General features: G+C 53.4%; 1 protein-coding gene across 3 annotated transcripts; it reads right to left on the reverse strand.

The window, feature by feature from the left end:
* Positions 1-4,199: 4,199 nt before the first annotated feature.
* On the reverse strand, positions 4,200-25,334 carry PLEKHD1 (pleckstrin homology and coiled-coil domain containing D1). Of its 3 annotated transcripts, none has more exons than XM_016223785.2 (13): positions 25,186-25,334; positions 17,290-17,383; positions 16,868-16,957; positions 16,563-16,639; positions 15,644-15,735; positions 14,623-14,675; positions 9,536-9,630; positions 8,042-8,135; positions 6,382-6,560; positions 5,681-5,813; positions 5,200-5,344; positions 4,671-4,820; positions 4,200-4,369 (listed from the first exon to the last, which is right to left on the reverse strand). In XM_016223785.2, exons 1-13 carry the CDS (start codon positions 25,332-25,334, stop codon positions 4,200-4,202), a joined length of 1,521 nt encoding a protein of 506 aa, XP_016079271.2. The 3 variants fall into 3 exon arrangements, with proteins under 3 accessions (XP_016079271.2, XP_087670170.1, XP_087670165.1); XM_087814044.1 differs by having other exon boundaries at positions 16,563-16,666; XM_087814039.1 differs by having other exon boundaries at positions 4,200-4,393; positions 4,665-4,820; positions 16,563-16,666.
* Between the last annotated feature and the right edge of the window lie 1,602 nt (positions 25,335-26,936).

Below are 26,936 nucleotides of genomic sequence, written 5' to 3' on the forward strand. Positions count from 1 at the left end.
TTGATGTTTCTCTTTCTCTCTCCCTCTCCCTTCCTCTCTCTCTAAAAACCAATTAAAAAAAATTTTTTTAAAAGGAAGAAACTTCCAACACATGCTACAACATGGATGAACCTCGAGGACATTGTGTTAAGTGAAATAAGCTAGTTACAGAAAAGACAAATGCTGACAATTCCACTTCTATGAGGCCCATCAGCCATGGGATAAGAGGGCAGTTGAGCCTCAGCCCTGAGACAGGTGTCATATCCTCCAGGGGAAGCAAGGGAGAGTGCAAAGAGCACATGAGCCCCAAAGCACTGCCAGGTGGCTCTGCAACTGCCTGGATATCTCCCGGAGGCCCTGAGGTTGAGCCTTTGAGCAGCCCTGTCTCCCTCCAACTTCCCTGCCTGATCCCCCAGTCTCGCCCAGAGGTAAAGCCAGAGGGACACAGACCATACTGAAACATTTAGTGACAGTTGTAGGCAGAATTCACAAGGGGATTTAATTTATTGACCCACAACCCTTAGGATTCCTGGGCTTAAAGTGCTTCCTGAACTCTCCCTGAACACCTCTAACCCAGCAGAATGGAGAAGGGAGCTCATTTCTGGGTTACAGGAGTTGGTAGCCATGAGCAGAAGTCCAAGTCTAAGGATGGGAAGGGGAAATGGGATGTGCAAAGAGCCAGGAACCCATCCACACCTGCTAGGAAGTTTGAACAACCAGTTTCTCCCAGTTGCTTTGGATATCTGGGAGTGGATCTCTGTTTCCAAGTGTCAAGAACAACACTGTATCCTCTCCCAAAGCCTTGCAAAGTACATTCCTCCACCCTCAATCTCCAGGGGTGGTTTGAGATAAGAGAAGTCAGCTGCTGCCCAAACCCCGGCCCTATCAAAGCTGCAGGGTTTCTCACTTTGGGGAGCCCTTCAGGAGCCCTTGCAGTGGCCTAGGGGTCTGAGCAGCTTCATCCTGGCTCATCACAGAAGCATAAGGTTCCCCAGGGGCTGCTGGCCTTTACTGGAGGGTTCCAGAGCAGATCCCTCATCTGGCGGGTTTAGTAAAATGCGAAAGATTTATACATTCTGAAGAGAAACACTCCTACTTTCTAGTTAGACCAAATCTGACATACCCTGAGACTCAAACAAGTTTCTGTTCCAATGTCATCTTTTTCTTTCTTTCTTTCTTTTCCCCCCCAGAGAAAGAGAGGAAGGGGGGCAGAGAGAGGGAGGGGGGAGGGAGGGAGAGAGAGAGAGAGAGAAAGAGAGAGAGAGAGAGAGAAAGGGAGAGACATCAATGTGGGAGAGAAACTCACCCTGACTGGAGATTGAACCCGCAACCTTTTGATTACAGGACAACACTCCAACTGAGTCACATGGCCAGGGCCACCGTCATCTTTTATTAAGGGCTCCAAATGTCACATGGATGTCTCTGAACACCTACAGGCTGCCCAGGTCGTGTGGAGCTGGGTGGGATAGGATGGGTTGGGGCCAGAATTACATCTGCCAGAAAGTACAGCCAGTATGTCCTTCCCAGGGGCAGAACCCAGTGTTTTACAGATCGCATGCACCATCCATTAACACATCACTGGGGGAAAGCCGATGACCAAGGAACTATCATCCAAACTGGGACACTTAGGATAGCAAACAGGGAGCCATTCATAATTTTCTGAGAAACAGCACAAACCAAGACCGTCCCGGCATGATGACAGATCATCTACTGCGTCAGGAAATAAACCAAATGGGAGAAACCAGTCAATACCATTTCTTGCTCTCCCTTACACGATTACGAAATGAAAACACAAACCTCTCCTCATCAGAGCAGGTAAAACTGTCAGTTTTTGATGGGGATACTGAAACTAGAATGCCATGAAATTAGGTTTAAAACCCGTGAGTCTATTCTCACTGGCAAAGTGTGCTCTGTCCCTTTGGTCCGTGCTCAAATCGAAAGAAAATCCAGCTGATAGCCCTTGTTACGTGGGGACATCCAGGACCTCCCGGGAGGAACAAATTTTTCAGTTAATTGTTAAGCGCTACACCCAGGAGGTGCTAGCAGTAGGGAGTGCTCCAGCCTGCAGAGTAGAAGCCAGCATTTCTGTAATGCCATGTGTGGCCTGCAGGGGGCAACAGCTCTTCAGCAATGACCAGCCACAAGTGATTGCAGGAAACATTTAATTGGCCAAGGAATAAGGGTTTTGTTTAAAAAAAAAAAATCAGATCAATATATTTCCAGTAAGCAATTTCCACCTTTACATATTCTCATAGAGGGATTTTGCTCTTTTTCTATTTACAGAGCTAGATACATAGTGAGTTTTTTAACAAATAAATACTTATGAATTGACCAGTTGGTTGAAGATAATCCAGACTTGCCTGAGGCATGGTAAGTACAGGGTAAAACAGGAGGAAAGAAAGTAGGGACTGGTGAATGTGCGTGGAAAACACTTTCCTTTCTGGTTAAGTTTGCCCAGGGGGAAAAAATTCATTTGAAAATTTCCAAAAGATCTTTCTCCATGGGCAAACCATTCATCATTAATCGAATTCTTTAAAAACAAAGAAACAAAAAAATAAAACAGTAATCTTGGTTTTTATCAATCTTCCCCCTCATTTCAAAGTCCATCCTACATACACGTTAGATAAATTATTTGCGAGTTTATGCAGGTTGCTACATGTTTAGAGATTTTACATTTAGACTCCGATTCATTTAGATGCACTGACTCTGAAGCACCTCCCCCTCTGTCCCCACCTAGACTCCAAAGAGATTGGCTGAAGCCATCAAAGCCCACCCACCACTGAGGAAGGACAGCCGAGATTAGCTTCACCTGGCAGGTCTGAGCACTGAGCAGCGGACATGCCCGAGTTCTGAGTCAGCAACACTCCTCTTCCCACAGAACAGTCCCACTCAAGTCTCCAGGGACCTGCACCTCTGTGGGGACTTCCCCTGCAGCTATCTGTCCATCTCTCATATTGGGCTCCTCAGTTTTCCAAGCAGCAAAGAATCAGCACCTTTAATACCACCAGTGTCCCTGAGCACCCTGATCCCAGAGAGACTCCTTTCTGGAGTGACCAACAGACTCAGGAAGCTTTGGAGGGTGGGCCTTGAGGGAGGACTAGGTAGACTGTCTATGGGTGAGGGTTACACCCCACAGCCCTCAACCTCATGGAGGGTGATGGTTTTCCACAAAAGCTGCAGATGTTTCAGCTTCATCCCTGATGACAGGGGGCCAACCAATGGCTACTGGCCATTTCACAGGCACAGGCCCCCATCTTCCAGGGTTCATGGTCACACTGCTTCACTGGGTAAAGCCTCTGCAGGGAGAGGAGGGAACAAGGCCACCAAAAGCAGGGGCATCTGCGAGGGAGTCATCTGTGACCCCAAGGAACAGCAGGGCCACTGTAGCCAGAGGGAGCTGCCTCCCTGTCTAACCAGGAGAAGATAGGGTAGGAACCAGGGCCACCTTCATACACTCCCTGACCTGCTACGCATCCTCTGGGAAAGCTCTGTGTCGCTGCTGCCCCAGCCACCAGCCAGGGCCCAGGGCCCTAGGTACATATGGATGCCGGGGGAGAGGAGTTACATCACCCTCACAGGGGCTGAGGCTGTAGGCGGGTGAGCTCATCTGAGGAGGGGAGTGAGCAGGTGATCCCACAGCCAGGGCCCAACCTCGGGAAAGGTGATACTGTGTGTGGGGGGGGGGTGCCATGGACCCAGAGCTGCTGCTAGGTCCCCTTCTTCCCTACCTCACAATGTGGTCAAAGTGAAGGCCCTTGCTGGAGGGATGTCTACGGGTTGCTGAAGCAAAGAGAGGGTTAGGAAGCCCCTCCGGGTGGGGGGGGGGGGGAAGCAAGTGTCACGGTGGGGAGGGGAGGCCTTCACACACCAGGATGGGCAGGTGGCAGAGTCACAGAGAGGTAGAGTGGGCCTGACAGAGAGCTGTGGGCCCGCCCACCACACTCCCCAACCGGAAAAAAGCCTCCACATGCAACCAGGCCTCTTCCTGGCCTCATCTTGACAGCAAGGCAGCACCCAGCTGGAGCCTGCGTGGGCCTGGTATAGCCCCAAGGGTAGGGTCTGGGGTGGGGGTGGTAAGGGAGGTGGCGTCCCTGTCCTTTGAGGGTGAGGTGCAGCTCTGGCCCAGAGGAGAGCTGAGAGAAGCCAGGTAGTCAGCCTCCCCTCCTGCCCCTTCCCAGCCCCCACCCAGGAAAGACTTGGGAGGCAGGGAGGAGAGCCCATCACTTTCCACCCCGGGGAAGCGCTGAGGACGGTCCGGGCTGAGTCACCATGATGTGGTAGATGGATTCCCGGAAGCGCTGGTCTCGGCTCAGCCGCTTGGCCACCTCCTTCAGCTCCTCTATGTTGTTGGCTTCCAGCTGGGAGGTCATGATGGACTGGGACGGCTTCACTGGGGAGATGATGGCCCCACCCGCTGTGAACAGCCCTTCCTCCATCAAGGCTTGGCCCTGTCCCCAATCCCAGGCCACCTCCTTCACTCACATGCTGCTGAGCTTCTCCCAGCTCCTTCCCACCTACAGGCTCCCCGAATCCTGGGGAAACCCAAGGCTGGTGGAGCAGGTTCAAGGCCACACTGTCGGGCCTCAGAGCCGGGCCAGCCCTTCCCACTCTGCACTCTGCCCTCTTCCTGCCCTGTCACTGGTGGCCTGTGACCATCCCCATCGCACCCGGGCACAGACGCCCACACTCACTGTCATTCCAGGAGGTGCTGGACCGGCGCCGGTGGAAACGGCAGCTCTTGATGCGGCGAGTGGCCGCCTTGTGGATGTACACGGAGTTCTTCATGATGACCGGCATCTTGGCCTCCAGCTCCGCGTTCCGGATGCACTCCTCGAAGAACCCTGCGCCAAGCTCCATTGCATCCTCCTGCCCCGCCCGCCCCTCCCAGGATCTAGGTGCGGTGGAGTGAGAAACACGCAGACCCCACCCCTTGGGAGACCAGAGCCACCTGCTGGAGGGGCAGAGCTGCAGGCTTCCTCCCTACGCCCCTTCCCAGGTCCAACAGCTAAAAGGAAACCGCATCGAGAAGACGCTGGTAGGCAGGAATCTGGAGAAACTCCATCAATATCTAGAACATATAATGCACACCAGCCCTGTGCGGGGCTCTAGGCCCTGTTCCAGGCTCCACCGGGCATGGACTTGGCTGGGGCTGAGCTCGGGGACTGAGGGGCAGGGCACCAGAGGGCAAGGCTAGGGGGCGGGGCAGAGGGCAGGGCTTACTTTTCAGATGGCTCACGTCAGCCCGCATCCTCTCTTCCTTCTCCTTGTTCCGCACCTTGGAGTTAAGCCCTTGTTCCAGGCTCATCAAGGCCGCCTCGGCCTCCCGCAGACGCCTCTCCAGGTCCATACGGACCTTCACCTCAGCCTGCGGGGAGAGGGAAGGAGAGAGATGTGGGGTCCTAGGGAGCAGTTGCCACCTCCCCTGGAAGCCTTCCCTGGTCACCCCTGGCTCCAGTGGGCTTATTCGCCTTTGAACATGGGTGGCAGTTACCACCTCCTGCCTCCCGTCTTGCACCCTTGACCAGATGGCCTGGACTCAGCCCCCACACCCAGCAACGATGTCCCACGGAGGCGGCAGGCCCACTGTTTCCCCTCAGGTGGCTGCATCGCCTGCACCTGGCTGGTGGGTCGGCAGAGATCATTCAGGTAGCTGCTCGTAAAGAACAGGGATGTGAGGGAGCCTCCAGGTGAGGGGAGGCACCTTGAGCTCCTGCTCGGCCTGCTGCTTCTGGGCCGTGAGCTCCTGCAGCGAGTTCTGCAGCGCCTGGGACTGGCTGGAGTAGAACTCCCGCTCCTCCTCCAGGGCCTGAGAGCGCGCCTCGTTCTCCTTCATCCTGCGCGGGGGGGGGGGGGGGGGGGGGGGCACTCAGTCAGGGCTCACTCACCAGCGGGGCTCTGCAGCCCCTCCCAGAGACCTGGCTGGAGAGCCCCGAGACCCAGGCTTCAAGAGCCCCTGACTTTTCAGGGTCCTGTCACCTAGGTGATGAGGGGAGTGGTGGGTGGGTTGAGGGGAGCCCTAGTCTTAGGGTCAGAAGACCTGAGTCCTGGATCCAGGTCTTGCCGGTTCTATGACCTCAGGCAAGTCCTAGAACCCCTCCGAGGCTCAGTTTTCTCATCTGTATGGAGGGGCTAAAAGGTCCTTCCCAGCCGGCCACAAAGCATTGTTATAAGGACCTAATGACTGTATAGCTCACACCACCGCAAGAGATAATGACCCAGTCAGTTCTGGGTAGTGAAGGTTCTCTTCCCATTTGCCTGGTGGGAAAACTGAGTCCGAGGCAAAAGGAAGTGTGTGACCTATCTGAGCAATGGCAACTAGAACCCAAAAGTCCAGGCGTCCAGTTCAAGGAAAATGATTGACCCCTGAAGCCAATCATGGGCCAAGGGCCCCGGGCTCCTCACCGCTTCTCTGCCAGGAGCTTCTCCTCCAGGAGCTGCTGCATCTTCTCCTCGATCTGCCTCAGGTTGCTGTGGAGCCCCCCCCTGGGAGGGGGCTGCGCGCTCTGACTGGCCAGTGTCTGCAGTTGGCTCTCGTTCTCCTCCAGCATTTCCAGGGTTTTCTTCTTCTCTATGGAGAGTTCCTGGCACGCAGGGCGAGAAAGGAGGAGGAGAAGGAGCCTAGTTTAGGTCCACCACGGCTGCCCTCGCCGGCCTTCTGGCTCCAGGGAGGGGTGCCCCCACTCCCAGGCCCGTACGAGGGACACCTGACATGTCCCCATTCTTCCCTTGAGGTACAAGGCCAACCAAGGCCTCCTAACTCACAACAAGGCAAGGCTGCCCCCCACTGAGGGAGTCAGAGCGGAGCCCAGTGAGGCTCCCAGGGGAGGTGGCGCCTGCTACAACCGGGCCCCAAGACCCAAGGGCACTGTGACCTTCTGGGGTTCTTCTTGCTCCAGGGGCAAGTGAGGGAGTGTGTTGGGTTCATGTGAAAAACACCCAACAGGAACAGACCAAGAGCTGGTTTACGTTCTCCCCATTAATCAGACCAGGATCTTGCAAACCCCAGAAATTCTGGAGTTGAAACCATCCGTGGGAACCACCTCCCATGCTAGGAAACGGAGAAAAATAAACAAAGGCACCACAAACAAAGTCCCAGGCACTGGAGGGAGAACAGAAACCCTCGCAGTCGGCCGGGCAGTGCATGGATTCAGTACACGTTAGGATCCCCGCAACATGCCGAGCTCACTTTCGGTGCTGGGCTTGGAAAGACCTTAAGATACGGCCTAGTGAAGTTCACAGTTTGGAAAACACAACCTAGCGTGTTAAGTGCCGTAACAGATGTACAAAGCACCGTGGGGGCCCAGAGCTCAGAGCAAATTCCTGCCGAGGAGAGTCGGGCAAGTTTGACCAAGGTGATGTCCAGCTGAGCCTTAGAAGGATGAAAGAGCCCCCAGGCAGGTAAGAGGTGAAAGGACACTGTGTAGAAGGACAGTATGGGCAAAGGTGGGAGGTGAGAGCTTGGCTTCCCGGGGGCACGTGAGCTCAGCAGTGTGGAGTGGGGGCTGGGGTGTCTGATCGGGGTGTGAGTGGGCAGCAGAGGGCAGCGGGAGGAGAGGCTGGCGCCAGAGTTTGCACTTGCATGCCATGCTGGAGAATTGGCACTTTGTCCTTGACACACGCCACCCCCCCCCCCCCCTTGCAGTTTCTGTGGTATCAAATGGAGGTGACCTGGCAGTTATTTCCCTTCGAGCTCAATTTCAGCCTGGAGCAGCTGAGTGAATGAGCCACAAGAAGGAAGTGGAGTGCAGCCCCGCCAACCATCCTAACCAATCCCCCATTTGGTACAAAAACATAAGCACTGAAGAAGGTAGATTTCCTGAGGCCACGGTCTTAGCAAGGGCAAACTTGAACTTGCCCTTCTGGGTCCTGCTTTGGGCCTCATAAGTTGGCTGTAGTTCCCAAAGGTCCACAGAGAAGAGATCCTTAGGTCAGCACCCCTTCGGGCCCTGTTACCCTTGCAGATGGCTCAGTAACTAGGGAAACACTGTTAGAAAAAACAGTATCATGTGGCCCCACCAACCAGCCTGCCTCTGGGTCCACCAGCCTGCCAGTGGCCCCTCACCTCCAGCGTCTGCTGCAAGGACTCCGTGAAATGCCTCAGCTCCTTTTTCTCTTGCTCCACACCTTTGAGGCATCTTGCAGTCAGTTCTAGCTCCCTGCGGGGACAGAAGGTATGGGTATGGTAGTGCCCCCTTCCTAGCCCCCTTTGTACACAGAATTGCTTGTTTCACCTCCCAATAAGGCTCAGTGAGGTCCTTGGAAGCCTGGGTCCTGCCAGCAGCTGTAGGGACCCAGGGCTGAAAGGAGATCCCAGCCAAACAGGGGTGAAGTCACTTGCTCCAGGTACTCATGCATTTGTCAGTGGGAATAAACTCAGGACCACCCCCACAGGCCAAGAAGCACTGGGGGAAAATAGGGGTCCTAGCCTCACCCTGTCTTCCCTGGACAGTCCCTGCTAGAATCCACACTCATTCTGACATGGGACCTGGCTGAGGCCTTTCTCTGGGGTGACAAACTCCTTGCTGCTTTCTTAACAAGCCGGGGCCACCTCGGGCCTTTATGCCTGGTTTCCCCTCCTCCTCCTTGGAATATCTTTCCCTTCTCGTGCTCAATTTTCCAAATCCATCTTCAAGGCCCAGCTCAATCTAATCTCTGTTAAGCCCATATGGATTATGCATATATCTAAATTCCTGTAATACAGGGAATCTGCCCCATGCCTCCTAGCACTTGGTTATATATTATTGTTTTGATGTTTCCTGGGTGTGAGTCCGGTTTTCCCAACCAAATCCTCAAGGGAAAGGACTAGTCTATTCCAGAATCTGGCATAATTCTGGAAGTGAGCAGGTGTTTTTCTATTTACTTGGTAAGATTCTCTGAGCTTCTCCCTTCCCCAATTACATGTCTAATGACTTCCTTTACAAGGTTGTTGCAAGAAGTGTTCTGGGCTACCACTGATGATCTATAGTGATGACGATGGTGATAATAATGCTGACTGTCCCCAGAGCAGGAGTCTCCAAATTCCTGAACAGGCTGCATCAGAATGACCTGGGAAGCTTTTTAAAACTATATATTTCTGGGCTCTCCCTTTAGGAGATTCTAATTCTATTAAATGATTATAATGTGCAACTGGTTTGCAAACCATACACAGGACTAAAGATCCCAAGGGATGTCACTAGTCAGAATGTGAAGGGATTGTGCAGGAAACACAGGGAATGCTTGGGGCCTTGGCTAGTGGCTCCTCCAGACTAGCTTGTTCTGTCTGCCCTGGGTAAGGAAAGTTTGACAGAGGAAGGAGGGCTCACTGCTTAGGGTGCTGTCTGTCTGCACCTGCCCATGCCTCATGCCCCAGCTAAATCATTTAACATTTGTGTGGGATCTACAGCTTTTTCCGGGCATAGCCCAAAGCCTGGAGCATTGAGAAGATAGACCAAACCAAGCCAACAAGTAGTGAGGATCTCTTGGACAGGAGCCTCTCCAGGGCTGATCAGGGACGTGGTTTCTAGGTGCCCTAGCCCAGCTGCACCTTCCTCCCGCTTCCCTCCAGGACTGTCACCACCTCTTGATCTGCTCCTGCTCCATTCTCAGCTCCTGCACCACCTCCTCAAACTGCTGCTTCTCAGCTTCCAGCACTTGGTTAAGGCGCTCGAGCTCCTGAAGAGAACAGAGAGAAAGAGGAGTCACGGGCAGCAAAGGGAACCCCCACTCTAACCCAGGAGGCCCTCTGGGATTCAGCACAGCCTGGGGCATATGCTGAACCAAACTTGAAATTAAGTCCTGCGGAGTCCAGGCCCCCTCAATGACACACAGTCTCAACATAACCGAATCTGTGACCTGGGCTCACTTAAAACACATTTAGCAAGCTGAAGGCAGGCTTTAGAAATGACGCCAATGTTATTTCCTGCAACTAGGCGCAGTAATTCTATATGTCACTCACATCCGAAGGCACGCTGGCTGGCCCTCAAGCCCTGAAGGACAAAGTGGTGAGTGTATTTACATTAAAGATCCCTGGAGCGACATCTATTAGAAGTGGAAAGAAAAGCCACTACCAACCCAAAAGTCAGAGACTAAGAACTCCTTTTTCTTACGGCATCTGCAAAGCAACAGCACAGGTGGCAGCCAGAACCTTCCTACAGCCCAGGATGGTATGAGTGTTTACAGCAACCCCGCTACAGACTGAGGTCAGCCAAGATCTGCTTCCCCTAAAGCCTTTCTCCACCATACAGTGCTTCTGACTCCTGGGCCTGACTTAAGTTGCAAGAGTATAAGGTTGGAAAAAAGTCACTAGATGGCAAATTCCAGCTCAGTGAAAGGAAGAAATTTCAAATAATGGAGCAATAATGAAAAGGTTACCTCCAGAGGTAGTGAGCTGCCCATCACAGGATCAGGATCAATATCCATCAGGAAGGTCAGCAAAGAGCCTCACCTTGAAGTGGGAGGTACTTTCCGATTCCAAAAGCCTGTGTTCTGACTGGAGCACCCCCCTGTGGCAAGAACCCTGCCTGACTGGCCCTAGGCATTTCTGATTTCCCACGTGCCCACCAATGTGCAAGGCTGAGCTCTTACAGTTCAACCAGAAAAGAAAAAATAGGCAGGCTGCCCTCGCACCAGGGGGTGTGAGAGATGAGGCCACAGGGAGCCAGAGACACCAGAGGGGCCTGAGATCAAGGAAGGGCATGGTCTTCTGGCTCCAGGTAGATGAGCCCAGGGCGGCTGTCCCTGCATTCTCTGCTCATGCTCCAGAGTCCCAGGCCCTTTCTGCCACCTGGAGGACGTCAGGGCTGCACCATCACACAGCACACATCTGCATGGGCCTTGCCAGTCCACCAAGCACCGCCCTGCTTTCTATTTCACGGAGCCTCCCAGCGACCCAGGTGCTAGGCGGGCACTGCCATTACTCTTATCCGAGTATCACAGATGGAGAAACTGAAGGTAAAAGAGGCTAACTTGTCCAAGGCCACAAGTCAGTGGTGAGGTGAGACTCTAATCTGGGTCTCCTGATCCCAGACCCTGAGTCTTCCTTTAGGCCAATCAGCCTCTTAGAGACCAGAGAATCTCCATCTCATCACTGGGCCATTGTCCCAAATGCCTTTCTAAGCGGCATAAGGCACAATCAGCTAATGTCTGTGACCTGAAGTGGAGAAAGGAAAGGAGCAGGGGACAGGCAGACCCATTATATGGATAATTAAGTTAAGGAAGGAGAAACCTTGACACAATGACTCAGTGAATTCTATTCCTGATCTGGAGCAAGCAGCTGACAAGGGGCTGCGAGCCTGGGCACATTTCTCTCCCTCCTGCCTGCCCAGAGAGCCTTCACCACAGGAACCAGCTGGGCCTGAGTGAGTCTCACTCATATTCTGAACCAAAAAAACAGGGAGTTCACAGCTGAGAGGCTTCCCTCCTTCTGCGTGCTATGGCTTTAAGGGAGGCCTGTGTGCAGTGGGTCCCCACTGTCCTCATTTCCTGGCTAAAGACCTAGATAGAGTGTCTAAATTTTCCTCCGGCTGACTGCTGCCCCAGATTTGGCCTCTCTGATGGATAAGTCTGTCTCTTTCCCTGCTAGTGGCTGTGTCTGTCACTCCATCCCATCCCCTGGCTTCCTGAGTTACGTGTCTTTAAGTCACTGACAATCTACCAGAAGTCTCACTTCTCAAAACGTACAGCACTGTATGGAAAAAATGCCAAAACTCTAATGCAGGACCGAGAATGAGAACCTGGAGATGCGGAGGCCCGAACGCTGTCACCATGCCAGTCCTCAAATCGTGCAATCGTAACACAAATCCTCAACAAGTTTTGTTTTGGGAGTTTTGTTTGTTTGGGTTTGAATTTTTTTTTATTGTTGTTAATTAACAGAATGATTTTGAAGTCCAGCTGGAAGAATAAATGAGCAAGAATATCTGATAAAATGTTGGAAGAAGAAAAATGAGGGTGAATTATCCCACTGGATTAAAGTCAGGATGTAATGTAAAATTATAAGAATCAAAAATGTTCAATCATGGTTAAAGGGTCTTCTTTAAGAAGAACAAGAAAAAAGATTAAAAATATGAATAATAAAATGGCAATAACTACATATCTATCAACAATTACTTTAAATGCAAATGGATTAAATGCTCCAATCAAAAGACATATGGAGGCTGAATAGACAATAAAACAAGACCCTCCCATATGCTGTCCACAGAGACTCACTTCAGACCGAAAGACACCCACAGACTGAAAGTAAAGGGATGGAAAAAGGTTATTTCATGAAAATGGAAACAAACAAAAAGCTGGGGTAGCAATACTTATACCAGACAAAATAGACTTTAAAACAAAGAGAGAAAGGAGGACCCAGCAATTCCACTTCTGGGTATTTGTCTGAAGAAACCCAAAACACTAAATCAAAAAGACTTATACATCTAGATGTTCACTGCAGTATTATATACAGTAGCCAAGATATGGAAGCAACCTAAGTGTCCACCCGTAGCTGAGTGGATAAAGAAGTGGTGCACAGCCCAAGACAGTTTGACTCAGTGGTTGAGTGTTGGCCCTCAGACCGAAGAGTCACGGGTTCGATTCCTGGTCAAGGGCACGTACCTGGGTTGTAGGTTCTCCCCATCCCAATTGGGGCAGGAGGCAGCCAATTGATGTGTGTCTCTCTCACATTGATGTTTCTCTCTCTCTCTCCCCTTCCCTCCCTTCCACTCTCTCTAAAAAAAAAAAAAAAAAAAAAAAAAAAGAAGTGGTGCACATATACAATGGAATGACCCTGCCATAAAAATGAATGAAATCTAGTCATCTGCAACAACATGGATGGGCCTAGAGGGTTATTGCGATGAATGAAATAAGAAGACAGAGGAAGACAAATGCCATATGATTTCATTTATATGTGGAATCTAAAAACCAAAACTAACAAGCATAACAGAAACAAACTCATAGATGCAGAGAACATTTTGAGAGTTGCCAGATGGGAAGGTACTGGGGGGAGGGGTGAAAAGGTGAAAAGATTTAGAAGTACAAACTGGTAGTTACAGAATAGTCACAGAGATATGAAGTACAGCTTAGGGAATATAGTTAATAATATTGTAATAAGTACGTATAGTGTCAGGTGAGTACTAAATTTACTGGGGTGATCACTTAGTAAGTTATATAATATCTAATCACTGGGTTTTACATCTGAAACTAATATGATATTGTATGTCAACTATAAGTGAAAAATAAAAAAATATTTAAAGTTAAAAAAAAAAAGTTCATTCATTGAATCACTCCACAAACATTTAAGTACTTAGCCTGGGCCAGGTACCGTGCCAGGCCTGGGGATGTCTGGGGTACTATGGGGCATGACTCTAAGGCCTGTTTCAGAGCCCAATAAACGGGGTAGCTGGAGAGGGTGAAGAGTTAGCAAGAGTCAGGTCGAGAGACAGGCACTAAGCCGAGGCTGACTGCCTGGGAGAAGACAAGGAAAAGCAAATGGGCAAAGAAAAGTGGCCTCCCTCTGTGGACTTCTCTGGGCAAGCCAGCAACGCTGCAGCTTTGGGCCTCAGGCAGTTCACATGCAGGATGGGCCCGTAATTAATAACAACATGATTATAAACTAACAAACACAGATATTCATTAAGCACGTTATTACGTGCCAAGCATTTTATTTTATTTTATTTTATTTTTTTAAATCCTCACCCGAGGACATGCTTAGAGAGAGGAAGGGAGAGAGAAAAAGAGAGAAATATCGATGTGAGAGAAAAACATTGACTGAATGCCTTCCATACATGACCCGAGCAGGGATCAAACACGAATGGCAATAGAAGTGGCAGCCTTTCAGTGCACAAGTCGATGCTCAATCAACTGAACAACTCCGGCTGGGCAAGCATTTCATATTTAACATCTCAATCCTCACAATTCCTAACATCTCAATTCCTAATAAGATAGGTTCAATTATTATCCCCATTGTTCAAGTGAGAATATTGGTGTTCAGAGGGGTTAGGTAACTTGCCCAAGATCACACAGTAGAAGTGGTGAAGGTCCAATACACAGGCAGCCTGGCTCCGGAGTCCACAATGCTAACCACTACTCTACTCTGCCTTCCAAGGAGGCCCAACGTTGGATGAAGATTCCAAATGATGTGGACTTTAGTGGCTCCCCACCCTCAAATGAGGCAACGGTCTCCTTTACCCCACAGGCTGCCTCAGGCCAATGCTTGGCTCCCTCTGGAGCTGCATTATTGACATTTAGAGAATGAAGAAACCCTTGAGATTATCCAACCCAGTCACCCATAAGGTGCCAGAAACCCCTCTATGAATGAGGGTCCATCCCGGCCTCTTTTGAATATTATCAACAGCAAGCAGCTCATTACCTACCAACATGGCTAATAAAATTTTGGAATGGCTCTTTCTCTAGAAGGTGGTCACCTACCCTTTTTACTTTCCTCCCCAGGGCCAGCCAGAAGACATGCACTTCTTGCCAAGAAGCTACCCCAAATCTCAAGCACTGTCATCTCACTGGCCTCCCTGTTCTGCCAGTCTGATTTTCCAGCCAGTTCTTGGGTGCACAGCTCTCCTACGTCATTCCCTAATGCTAGAAACACGAGCCAGTACACCTTGGCTATTCAGGGGCTCACAGAGCGGGCGGTGGTGGGGAAGGCAGCAATTCTGAGTGGCCCCAGTGGGCGCCTACCTCTCTCTGCTCCCTCTGCAGGCAGAGTTCCTCGGTCTCTTCCATCAGTTTGTCTGCCAAAGTGAGAATACACACACTCTCATGAAAAGCCACTCCAGATCCGGGCCTGATGGGTTGGTGTCACAGTCACCTCTGTCACCTCCAGCATCTCCCAAGGAAGAGGTCAGCACTGCCGCAGCAGGCCAGCCAAAGGGTGGGGCCGGCTCCTGGGGATGGAAGCTGCTACACTCCTTTCCTGTCACTGTCCCTTCTTTGTGCTTTCACAAGTCAGGCACAGCCTTACCCTTAGAAGCTCAAAGTGACTCTCCGCACCCACAGGGGTGCTGTTAACCTCTGCACTAGTGTCTGGCTAGTGGGGAAGGGTTGGTCCTGGGGGTAGAGGGGTGTCTGGAACAGGCAGAGGGGAACCAGTGTTGGGGCCCCAAGCGTGTAAGGAGGCTGCACGGAAGAGGGTCCCAGGCGAAGGACCAAACCCCAGAATCTTCTTTCCCAAACAGCATGTTAACCAGTCCGTCAGGGGCACAAGGGCCTGGAAGCTTATGGTGAGGTTTCAAGTGGGCTGGGGTGTGATAGCTGGAGGAAAGCCCAGGACCTGGGGGCCCAGGGCAGGGTAACACCACCAACTCCATTTATGGAGCCCTTACTGCGAGCCTGACAGTGCTCATAGGCATGTTCTCATTTAAGCCAATCCCCATACCACCTCCAACAGCTAGGGACTATTTTTGTCTCCATTTTAAGGATGAGGAAATTGAGGCTTAGAGAGGCTGTGCTTCCTAAAGACATACAGAATTGACAGAGAAGTGACAAAGCTGGCCCCAGAGTCCAGGCTGCTAACCATCAGGCTCTCCTGCCTCCTGTCAGGCTGCACAACAGGACATTGATTATAAAGCTCTCCAGGCTCCAAAATGGTGTCTGGATCCTCAGAGCCTGCTAAGCCCCACCCAAGACACCTGCCTGGGTCCACCAACAAGCCCCTGCTACCATCAGGGAATGTCAGCTTCCAGACCATCCCTCCAGCCACCTAAATACTCCTGCTTCTCCTTGGCCAACTGCAGTCCCTGGGCCTCCAGGCTTTTGATCATGGCTTCTCCCAGCTGGGCGTTCTTCCAAGTCCTGGGGAGGGAGGGCAGATGGGACAGAGGAGAGAAGAGGGAGAAACACAGAATCATGAAAAAAGAGGGGTACAGGAGAAAGGGAATGTATGTGTTTTGTATTCGCCCATCCCATCTCTCCAGAATCCCAGCTCACATCCACTCTGGCTCCCCTGGCTCTGGGCATGCCACCAGCATCGATCGGTTACAGTCCCTGGAGGCTGGCCCAGGCTGCAAAGTGGGCCACCGTGGACTGGGCCAACAGCACTTTTGGAGCAGAGATTGCTTCCTGGCTGCTTTTTACAGCACTGAATGCCCACCGTCCGGAGCAAGGCCTGGCACGAGGCATGCACTCAGTATTATTTGTTGAACTAAAAGCATAACCTGACTTGAACAGGCAGGCTCCAGGACCAGGGTTTATGTGAAAATGAACTGTGTTGGGCTGGATGTGGGCCCTGATTTACAAAGCTCTGGTCTGTGCTAGGATTCATGGTGGGCCTCGGGAGCAGAGACAGGGGTCGGGAGGCAGCCAAATCCTACAAATGATGCTGGATCCACTCTGAGGGTTGGAGACAAATGGTGTCCACACCTGCCACCTGTGACTCTAGACAAGCAAGGCTCAGTTTGCTTAAAGCTCACTTAAGAGACCTCTCACAGATGCTCTAAACCTGGCCTATACCTCCTCTCACCCACCCTAACCAACCACAGCCCTGTTGTCCCCACCCTGCCCTTTCCTGGGGCCCTCAGTGCCCAACGGGATCCCAGCAGAGAGAGAGATCAGGGTCAGCCCAGCCCATGCCCCTTCCCCTTCTGGACCGCAGGCGGCCCCCTCCTGCTGGGAGCACTTACACCTTCCCCGACTCCTGCAGCATCTCCAGCCACTGCGTCTGCTCAAACTCGGACTCCGCTGCCAGCAAGATGTTCCCCTGCCAGGAAGAGGGGCCACGGTGCACCTGAGAGAAGGCCGCTCTGAGGACACGGAGGCCGCCCCAGGCCCCTGCAGGCCCGGCTCTGCTCACCCCGGCCCACATCCCTCTCGCACTGACACCCCTCCCAGGCCAGGCCCCTGCAGGGTTGCCCCCAGGGACCTGCGGGATCCAGGAGAAGCTGCTCTGTCCCTGCTGAGCCCAGGCTGTGATGAGAGCTTTACTCACATGAAAGTCCTGGTGGGAGATTTTCATGGCATAGGGCATGCTGGGCTCTTCCTTGGCCTCCACCAGGCAGCCCCCCAGAGGGATGACGCCCTGGGAAAGAACCAGAACAGGCAGCTCTCACCCTGCCCAGCCCAGGTCACTCAGGGCCTGTGGAAGCCCTTCGCCAAAGCCAGGTTCTGCTGGGGCACCAGACCAGAACTCTCCCAGAAAGGAGAGGCAGGGCTGGGCAAGCTCCAGGGCACAGGAGGTCGGGGGCCCAGCCCAGGAGGGGCAGGGGGGCCTTGTGCCCTAGGAAGGATTTGTTCTCCAGACTCTCTGCTAGACCACAGCAAGAAGAGACAGTCCTCTACCCTAACAGAATACCCTTCCCCAACGTCCCACTGGGCCCTCCCCCATTGTGGCTCTAGGGAGAGTCCCCTCACCTTAGGATGTATATTGAAGTATTTATTGGTTTCAAAGCTCTTTTTCTCACTTTCAGAGTAGTAAAGAAGAAAGCTCTCTTTGATGATGAAAAACCTAGAGCAGGTGGTGAAGAAAGGGACAACCGGGAGAGAAGAGTGAGGTTTCTTGGGACAACAAGAGCATCCTTGGGGGCCCTGAACTCACATGGGGAGCCCACGGGCATACCAAGGCTCATCCTCACCGAGTCCCACATCTGGGCAAAGGCCTCAGCTGGCCAGCTGCCCACTGCCCTAGGCAGCTCAACTCTTGCACCAGTGGGCAACTAAAGTGGGAGGCCCCGAGTAGCCCCCAGAGCTGGCTCCTCCATCCCTCTTGAGATGCCACCCTCAGCACAGGAGGACATCTATGGCACTTCCTCCTGGGTACCTTCAGCCCCTTGAGCCATTGTCTCCAGTCCCTTAGGGTCTATTCCAGGAGGGGAGGAAAGAAGACACAGGATTCCAAGATGGTCTTTTGACAAATGATCATGAAAGCTGGTGATCAAATGAATGTGGGAACCAAGATTGTGGGGCGAAGCCTGCAGCTTGCATGTCACATCTGTATGCCCTTTTGTCTCGGATGCTCCACAGCCTCCTCCTGGGACTCAGGCCTAACTCAGGATTTCTGGGACCCTGGTGCATTCTGACTGTTGGTGAGATGACAGCCTTGATGTCTGTATGTGGAGCACGTGGGCCCACCTGGGACCCTCGCAGGACTAATGATTCAAGCTGACTAGAATAAGATGATCCCATTGTGCCTCAAAGCCCCAGGGCTCAGGGACACCCAGAGTGGCTGGCTCCTTGCTCCCAGGGACCCTGCTAATGCTGCTGTTATAGTGATGGGCCTGGGAGGGCTGGGAGCAGTGGTGAAGCAGGTTCAGATGGGCTCACAGTAGCCAACAGTGTGACTCTCCTCTGCTCTGAGTTCAGTGACATTGTGTTGGTAGCTTGATATCAGTCACAGTGGGAGTATTTACACCATGAAAATCATCAGATGCTACAAAACACTGTTCCACCCCAAGGGAGCCCGTTGTTAACCACTGACCAGCACACCTCTTGTGAAGGGCTTGCAAAGCTGCTGCAGGGGATGATGAAGTCAGTGAATCTCTGAAGGTCCCCCAGTCATGTGATTTTCCTGGGCCACAGCTGCTGCAGGGAGGGCCCCTGGGACCGCGGACAGCTGCCGTCTTGCCTCCCCCAGGAAAGCGAAGCACACTTTGTTCTCTGGTGTGTGTCTCACGCCCACCCATGTTCTCTATTTACACTGACCCTCCCGGCCCAGCCAGACACCAAATGGAGCTGTGGACCTCAGAGGTGACATCTGGCTAAACCAACTCCTCTCCCAGGCCTTTCTAGCCATAGTGGGGGAAAAACACCTGAATATCATTCTCTGCAGGATGGTGAGAACATTCTGGGCTCTCCAGCACCTGACCCTTGCCCACCTTATCAGCTTTCCTCCTACTTCTGCTCTTCGGCTTCTCTGCTCAGCTGAACACCGAGCTCAGTGCTTCCCACCCTCCCTATGTCCTGCATGACTCTGCAAACACCATGCAGTTCTCCCTGCATCGCCCCCCCCCTTCATCTGGCTGAACTCCTCACCCTTGGTGACCCGCCCGGCCCACACTGCCAGCTGAGCTCCTTCCACACTTGCTGACTGGGCTGTGCACTGGCACTTATGTCACTGCCACACTCAGTGTACCCATCTTGTCCCGAGGACAGTGTTGGGCTCCTGGAGGACAGGCCATGCCCCCTCCATCCTGTGAGCCGAGGGAAATATCCTCTGCCTGTTTCAAGGGTACATCACCGTCATTAAGAACACAGATTTAGCGCCCGGCCGGGCGTGGCTCAGTGGTTGCGCGTCAACCTAGGATCCAGGCGATCAGGGTTCGATTCCCGGTCAGGGCACATGCCCGGGTTGCAGGCTCAACCAATGAATCTCTCGTCATTGATATTTTTATCTCTCTCTCTCCCTCTCCTTTCCTCTCTCCGAAACCAATAAAGATATATTAAAAAAAAGAAAGAAAGAAAGAAAGAACACAGATTTGGCATCACATAGACCTGCCATTTCCCAGCTCGGGGGCCCTGGGCAAGTAAGCTCACTCTCTGAGTTTCAGTTTATTTACCTGTAGAATGGGGGTGATAACATCTACCTCATCTGATCACTGTGAGGATCAAATGGGACTGTGCTTACCACTCTGCCAACTTGCAGAGGCTCCAGGACAGGGCCGAGTGATTCATCCCATGGTCTGAAATCATATCACCCACAGGGAACTGTGAGCCAGGCAGCACAGGGGGCCTCTTGGGGGCCCTTCTCCTCCCCTTCCAATGGCTTCTGAAATACTATTAGGGAATAAACTATGCCCCTACCTTCCCAAACTCATATGCTGAAGCCCAACTCCCAGTGTGAGAGTATCTGGAGATGGAGTCTTTAGGAGGTGCAGTAAGTCCTTGCTTACTGCTGTCGATAGGTTCTGCAACTTGAAGCTAAACGAATCGAAATAGAGCCTTTTACCACAGGCTAATTTACATAAACAAGAGTTACATTCCCATGGCGCCTCATCAACACTATAATGAAGTGACACTGAACAAAACATTATTCGAGGACCTACTGTAATAAGGTTAAATGAGGTCAAAAAAGTGGGGCCACAATCTGACAGAACTATGGCCTTATAAGAAGAGGAGACATTCTCTCTTTCTCTGTCACATGAGGACATAGTGAGAAGACAGATGTCTGCAAGCCAGGAGAGGATCCTCACCAGAGCCTGACTACACTGGCACCCTGACCTTGGACTTCGAGCCTCCAGAACATTGAGGAAATGAATTTCTGTTGTTTAACTGAACAGTTTACCAGATGTTGATCATCTATGGTATTTTGTTATGGGAGCCTGAGCTGACAAAGACAAATACCTTCTTGCTTTCCTGATACTTCTGGAGCCTCCTCCCCACTCAGGGCAAAACCCTGTGTCAGGGACTTGGGGGGTAGGGGTGGGGGTGGGGGTGGCAGAGAGATGATCATGGGCAGGGAGAGAACAGGGGCTCTGGAATCCAATGATCTCCCTCCCTCCAGCCACAGCCTCAGGCAAGCTCCCTGGCTAAGTCATCCTTTCCAAGCTCCTCTATAAAATCTGTCTCTCGGGGCTGCTGTGAAGATTCATTCATTGATTCGATGAATGGGCCCTGCAGAATTGGGCTGGCTGTGCAAGGGCTGGAGACAGTCACCATTAATTTAGGTGTTCTCCTGTGCAGGCTGCTGTGCTAAGTGCTCTACAAGTATCAGAGTATTCGATCTATGTAATTCTCTTGGAAGGTAGGGCTCTTTGTTCCCATTTTACAGATGAGAAAACTGAGGCTCAGAGTTGAAAGAATGAGTGCAAAGTCACATAGCTAGGGCAGAGGTGGAGCTAGGATTGCAACCCACAACAGTCCCTGCTCCTACTTCTCACATCACACTGCCTAAGGCGCTGCTTCCTCTCTGTGTTGGCACCTGGCAGGAAACAGATGGGCCAGAGGTGATAGGTAGCAAAGCTGAGGTAGTCAAGGGTCAGAGCTCTGCCACTTGCCAGCAGTGTGACCAGAAGTCACCTAATCTCTCTAGGCCTCAGGTCCTTCAGTGTAACTTGAGGATACTAATAGTACCTACAGCTCTCTGGATTGTCCAAATATTTAAATGAGCTTGTTCACATAAAGGCTCAGAACACTGTGTGACACACGGTAAATATTCAATACATGTTGACTTTTATTAGTACTACTATTACTTCTTATTATTAAGCTCAGTGCTTGCTGCAGCCTCCCCTGACCTTTCTCATTTGTGCTCCCACAGTTCTACCAGCGGAAGCTCTTGGCGCCAGCCCAGCTGGCCAGCTCCCTGTGACCCAAACATACGGCACTTTCCCTGCCCAACTGCAGTCCTGGGTGAAGCTCTGTCTTGGCCCTGGCCCTCAGGATTCTCCTTGTCTATGCACGAGGCTGTGGTAAAGGCTGGAGAGTATGTGTGAGGTAAGGGGTCCGTGTCAACCTTGGCTGCCTCCTCTCCCTAGTCTTAAAAAGCGGCATTTTCACCTCTAGATTAAGGAGCATTTACAAGGTGCCAAGACACATACTTTGCTAAGTGTTTTATTGACATTATCTTATGTAAATACCTCACAATGACTCTAAAGATGGAGATACCTGTTTTTCAACTTTACTGGTGAGGAAACTGAGAGAGGAACAGAGAGATTAAGCTACTAGTAAGCGGCAAAGTGGGACTTTTGCCTGCTGACAAAGCCCCTGTTCTCCTCTGCTGTGCCCCCCATCCCCTGGCATTGTGACTGCGAGCTTCTGGTTGGCTCAGGTCAGGAAGCATTAAGAAATCACCTGATACAGCAGGTGCTATGCTGGGCCCTGGGGCTTGATGAGTCCCTGCCCTCAAGGAGCGTATAGTCAAATGAGGGAAAGAGAGTAGATATCAATAATTTTAAAACTAATGTTTGAGCTCTTTCTTTGTGCCAGGCCCTGTTTTAGTAACATCATTATGTGTGTTAACTCATTCATTTCTCACATGAGCTGGATGAGGTAATGAGCACAAAGTTAAATAATATGCCCCATATCCCACAGCTGGTAAGTGGGGAGCTGGGGCAATTATAAATGTTTATCGCAATAATGTAAAGAACCAGGACACTCAGTGACACTAGGATACACTGTGACATTGCAAAACATCAGGATATACTGAGACACTGTAAAGCACCAATGTACACTGTGACATTGTAAAGCACCATGACAGTGACACTGTAAAGCATCAGGATACCCTGAGACAGTGTAGGTTTGTATGAGATACAGGAAGAGTGCAGACCAGTGAGGAATGAATGGCTTAGGTGTCTGGCCAAGGGAATTCTGAGAAGAGGGTTTTGAAGAATGAATAGGAGTATCTTAGGGATCTGGAAGAAAGTGGAAGGGGAAGATGCATTCCAGACTAAAGGGAACAGAATGGATGTCTGGGGGTTGCAGCCACCAGTTCCAACAGGGCTGGGCTGGACGCAGGGCCCACTGGCCACCTTACACCTGGGGGGAAGGAGGGGCAAGAGAGAGTACAGATGCCTCTGCTGTAGGAAGGACTTGGCTGGGCCCTCCTCATCAGGGGCTCCGGCCTTGAAGGTGCTCAGAAGGGATTTGGGAGAGGGACTAGTATTTTGGGGACGGCATTCTAAACCCTGGTGAAGAGTTCCCCTGTGTGCTGGACCAGCCCATGTGGGGCTGACCCCAGCTGAGGCTGAGACGCTCCAGTCTTTTCTTCCTTGTCTCAGCTGCCCAGGTTTTTGCCAACAGCACCGGTGTCTCCACTGCTCACAGACTAAGGGGAGGACAGCCATCAACCTTCCCCTCTAAGCACCTCTCTCTGATGGTCTTATCTCTGCTAAGTAATGCTTTTGATTCCTGTCTCCTTTTGTTGCCCATGGGGAAAAAGCTGACCCTTTAGCTCAAGGGCATCTTCCCAGCCCGGGAAGGGAAGGGCTGCTTGGACATAGGGGTTCGAGGTCCTGAGACAGACCCTGAGCAAAAGAGGTTTTATGAAACCCCGCTGGTCACAGCCGGTTCCATTCTGCCCATCTCTTATTTATGCAGCATGGGAGCCTTTCCAGGCCCCCTCCTCTCGGCTGCCCAGCGAGGGCATTGATCGCCCTAATGGCACAGCTCTGCGGTTTGGGCCTGAGCTGCCCCCTCCCCAAGCCTTCCTGTGGCTGCTAATTAGCTGAGGCCCAGAGACTCCATTTCACAAATGGGGAACTGGGGCCCAAGGGGCTCTGCTGGGAAGTGAGAGGTCTAAGCTTAGCATCATGCCACCCCCAGACTCTTTCTGGTCAGCTCTGTTGCTGACCCAAGGCTACTAAACTGTGTGTGTGTCTGTGTGTGGTGTACTTTCACAACTGCGGACAAGGCCAGAGGCCAGAGTGGGCTGATGGGATGTTAGTTCTTTCCTGAGCCCCAGAGGAAAACGAGTCTTTGCAAAATGGCAGCTCTAGAATTGTTAGACTGGATGGTATTTTGAGTGGCTGTGGGGATACTGAGGGAAATTCTTGGAGTAGGGAGGTGCTACAGTTCTCCAAGCCCTCCCTGGCTTCACTACCGTGTTTTTAGCTGGGAGCCTTTGTCCCTGACACCTCCCAGCCCTGGAATCAACTCTGGGTGAAAGAGCCAGGTCCCCACAACTGTGGGTGAAGAGGGATCAGGGACGTACCCTAGAGGGTCACAGACTCCTAGCATCTACTAGGAATGCAATCAGATGAAAATGCCTGGCGGGACAAGTCTTGGATGACAAGACCAAGAAGCAATATCAAGGACAACAGCCAGTCCCAAAGGAGGAGTGTTGGCTGCCTGGAGCAACAGACGCAGAAGAGAAAAGGGTAGGAGGCATGCTGCTAATGGTATCTGAACCTACAAGCAGCTTTCCTGCCCCCACTGGAGTGTCCTGCTAGAGACAAGGCTGCTCCTGGCACTTGGGAGCTATAGCTCAGATAGCACAATGCTGGAAGCCCCTCACAGGATGCTCCCCATTCTGCCCCAGGCCTCCAATCAGGAGATCAAAGAGAAGCTTAACTTTGGAGGAACTCAAGGAGCCTATATCCCATTAAATCTCAGAAACCTGGCAGGACTAATAAAATTGTGTACGTGAAACCAATAATGTAAAATGTGAAACACCATCCACAGCTCCATTTTTTCTGTGGTCTTGTAGAAATATTAAATTATTCATCAAAATAGAACATCAGAACCACCACGACCACATCCCGTGCAGTCCAGGGGACATTTGCAGCCCCTGCTCAGGGGGAGACTCATGGATTGGGATGGAAGGAGCAGCTGGACACACTCTTAGTTTCCTGACAGGGTCACACCTCCAGGGAGCTGGATCAGGGTCCAGTTCTATAAGCCATTCCAGCAGAGAATCTCAGAACTAAGATTGGCTTGAAGGTGGAAACTGTCCAGAAGACGGTCCATTGCTCCTGAAACCAGCGTTGGGAGCTCTCTGCAAGTTCAGGGTTGTGAGCTCCCCCTTCCTTCTATACCTTTCAGGCCCATTCTAAGTGGAAAGTGGCTACTGACCTCTGGGAAGTTGACTCCCCTGAGTTAGGACCAGGAAGCTGGTGCTGAAAGACTAAGCTCTGGGCTGCTCCGCATCAAATCTGCAACCCAGGTACCTGCCCTTGACAGAGAATCAAACCCATGACCCTTTGGTGCCCTGGCCAAGGCTCTAACCATGAAGCCACACTGGCCAGGGCTGGAATCTCTTTTCCCTCCGCCCAGGTTATTTCAAGGGCTAGTTGGAGGGGTTGCCAGCTCCTCCAGGGCTGGGCATAGATCCTTCTCCCCTGGCCTGAGTCTTTCAGAAGCTCCTTCAGTGTGCCCCATTTGGTGGTGGGCAGAAGGGTGGGGGCTAGGGCACCCGGGCCCCACCTCCAAGCCTGCTCGATGGCCTGGGGGAGGGGTGTTGTGAAGACGACGGAATTAGCAATGAGGGTCCCAGGAGGCTACCCTTGCCTGGAGATGGAGCTTCTTTTGCAGCAGTCTGGCCCAACCTGACCCAGCTGGGCTCCTACCACGGCCACGATCTCTTCAGCCCACACCTAACCTCCCCACCCAGACTTAGATCCGTCCCACAGAGAATTCCCCACCTCCATCTCCAGACCAGGGGTCACTCCCCAGCTCCCCCAGCCTTCGGGCGGAGACCAACCCAGCCAATCTGGGATCCACAGCTTCCAGGGGAGCCAGCTTGGAGTGAAATGGGGCGAGGCCAAGGTCACAAAGAAAGGCTGAGGCCGAATGGCAACGAAGGAGATGGGCGGTAGGGAGCCCTTAGGCCCTAGGATCCCTCCCCGGGCGGTCCTCAAGGGGCGCGGAGGGCGCACTCACCGCCGGGACCACTTGGCTGACGGCCGCCCGAAGGGCCGTTTCCACAGCACGCCGTAGAGCTGCACTTTGGTGCTGATGTCCAGCGCGTCCGAGTCAGCCTGCTCCAGGGACGGCGAGGGCGACACCGAGTTGGACTTGGACGTGAACATCCTGCCTCAATGGGCCTGCCCCGGGCCCGGCCCACCCACTCCCGGAGCCGGCGAGGACGCGGGGTTCCCGGCGCGGGCGGGCGCGCGGCGGGCGGCTGCGGGGAGGCGGTGTCTGCAGACCGCTCCGGGCGCCGTCGGGGCGCGTGCCAGACCGCGGAGACGGGGCGCAGCCGGGTCGGGAGCATTAAAGCGCGGGGGCCGGGAGCGCGGCACCGACGGGGCCCGGGGCGTGGGGCGCGCAGCCTGCGGCTCAGGCTCGGGACTGGGGCGGGCCCGGAGGGAACTCGGCGGGGAGGGCGGCTCAGCCTCCAGCCAGCATCACCCCTCCCCCCCGACCCCCCTCCCGCGACAGCCCCAATTCTGGTGGCCCCGATTGGCTGGGCGGGGCAGGTGAGTAGCGGCGGGCCGGCCGGAGCGCCAATCAGTGCGGGCGCCGCTGGAAGGCCCGGCTCCGTGCGTCCGGAAGGTGCGGGCGGGTCGCTCCGCGGGGAGGCGGCCGCCGCGCTCCCCCACCCCCACCTCCCGCGCTGGGCTCGGCCCCGCTTCCCCTCGCGTGCGCCCCCCGCGTCGGCGCTGGGAACACGTGTGTTTAGTGATGGGCTTGGAGTCACAGATCCCTACTCGCCTCTGGGTCGGGGAGAGTCAGAAGCAAGGGTTGGCAGACAGCGGGGCGCGGAGTCCCCGCAAAGTCCTTGGGTCGCTCCGTGGCGCTGCGGTGAGCCTCGGTGTTCTCACCTGAAAGCGCAGGTAGGCGCCTGCATCTCCCGGGGCCAAGTAAGACTAAGGTGACTGCCCGCAGCGCCCGCCGGAGGGGAGGCTCCGGCCCGGCCCGCGGCCGCTCCCCGCCCCCCCTTTCGCCCCCACCCCCACCCCTCCAGTGGGTTCCACGTTGCGCCGCCGCCGCCTCGCCGGGATCGGGTTTCTTTTCCCGGAGCTGCGCTGTCTGCGTCGGCTTTTGGCGCTCGGTGCCGAGCCCGAGCTGTCAGTGCCGCGGTGCCGGTGATTTACCTGCGCGCCCGGCGCGAGCTCCCGGGGGCGCCGCGCTCCCCGCGCTCCCGCCCCCCCGGGCGGCTCTAGGTGACCGTCTCGCTTTCGGGTCCCGCGGAGACGTCTGTGTGCCCCCTGGCACCCGCCCCGGGGAGGCTGTGTTCGCGCTGCCGCCCGCTGGCCCCGCTCCAAAGGCAAAGCCGTGAGATTGCGCGGAGGCGGCGGCGGCTGGCCCTCCGCGGTCGTCCTTCCCGGGCCGGGCGGCCGCAGCCGTCGGGACCCACGCGCGCCCCGGAGAGAACCGCTTCCCCCTCGGCTCGGCTCTGAGTCCGCGCGTGTTCAGGTCCGGCCAGGCGTTTGCAAATGTCGTCAGAGCGCCAAGTCATCCTACAGATAGACTTAAACTTGCCCAACTTGAAAAACGAGGTAAATACCCTGCGGTGTGGCTCAGCGGTGAGAGTCAGCCTGCGGACGGGAGGGTCGCGGGTTCGATTCCCGGTCAAGGGCACGTGCCTTGGTTGCGGGTTCAATACCCGACCCGGTCGGGGCGCGTGCGGGAGGCGACCAGTCGAAGTGTCTGTCTCACATGGATGTCTCTCTCCTCTCTCTCCCTCC

The sequence above is a fragment of the Miniopterus natalensis genome, chromosome 1, assembly GCF_054644295.1.
Source record: "Miniopterus natalensis isolate mMinNat1 chromosome 1, mMinNat1.hap1, whole genome shotgun sequence".
Taxonomy (NCBI): Eukaryota; Metazoa; Chordata; class Mammalia; order Chiroptera; family Miniopteridae; genus Miniopterus; species Miniopterus natalensis.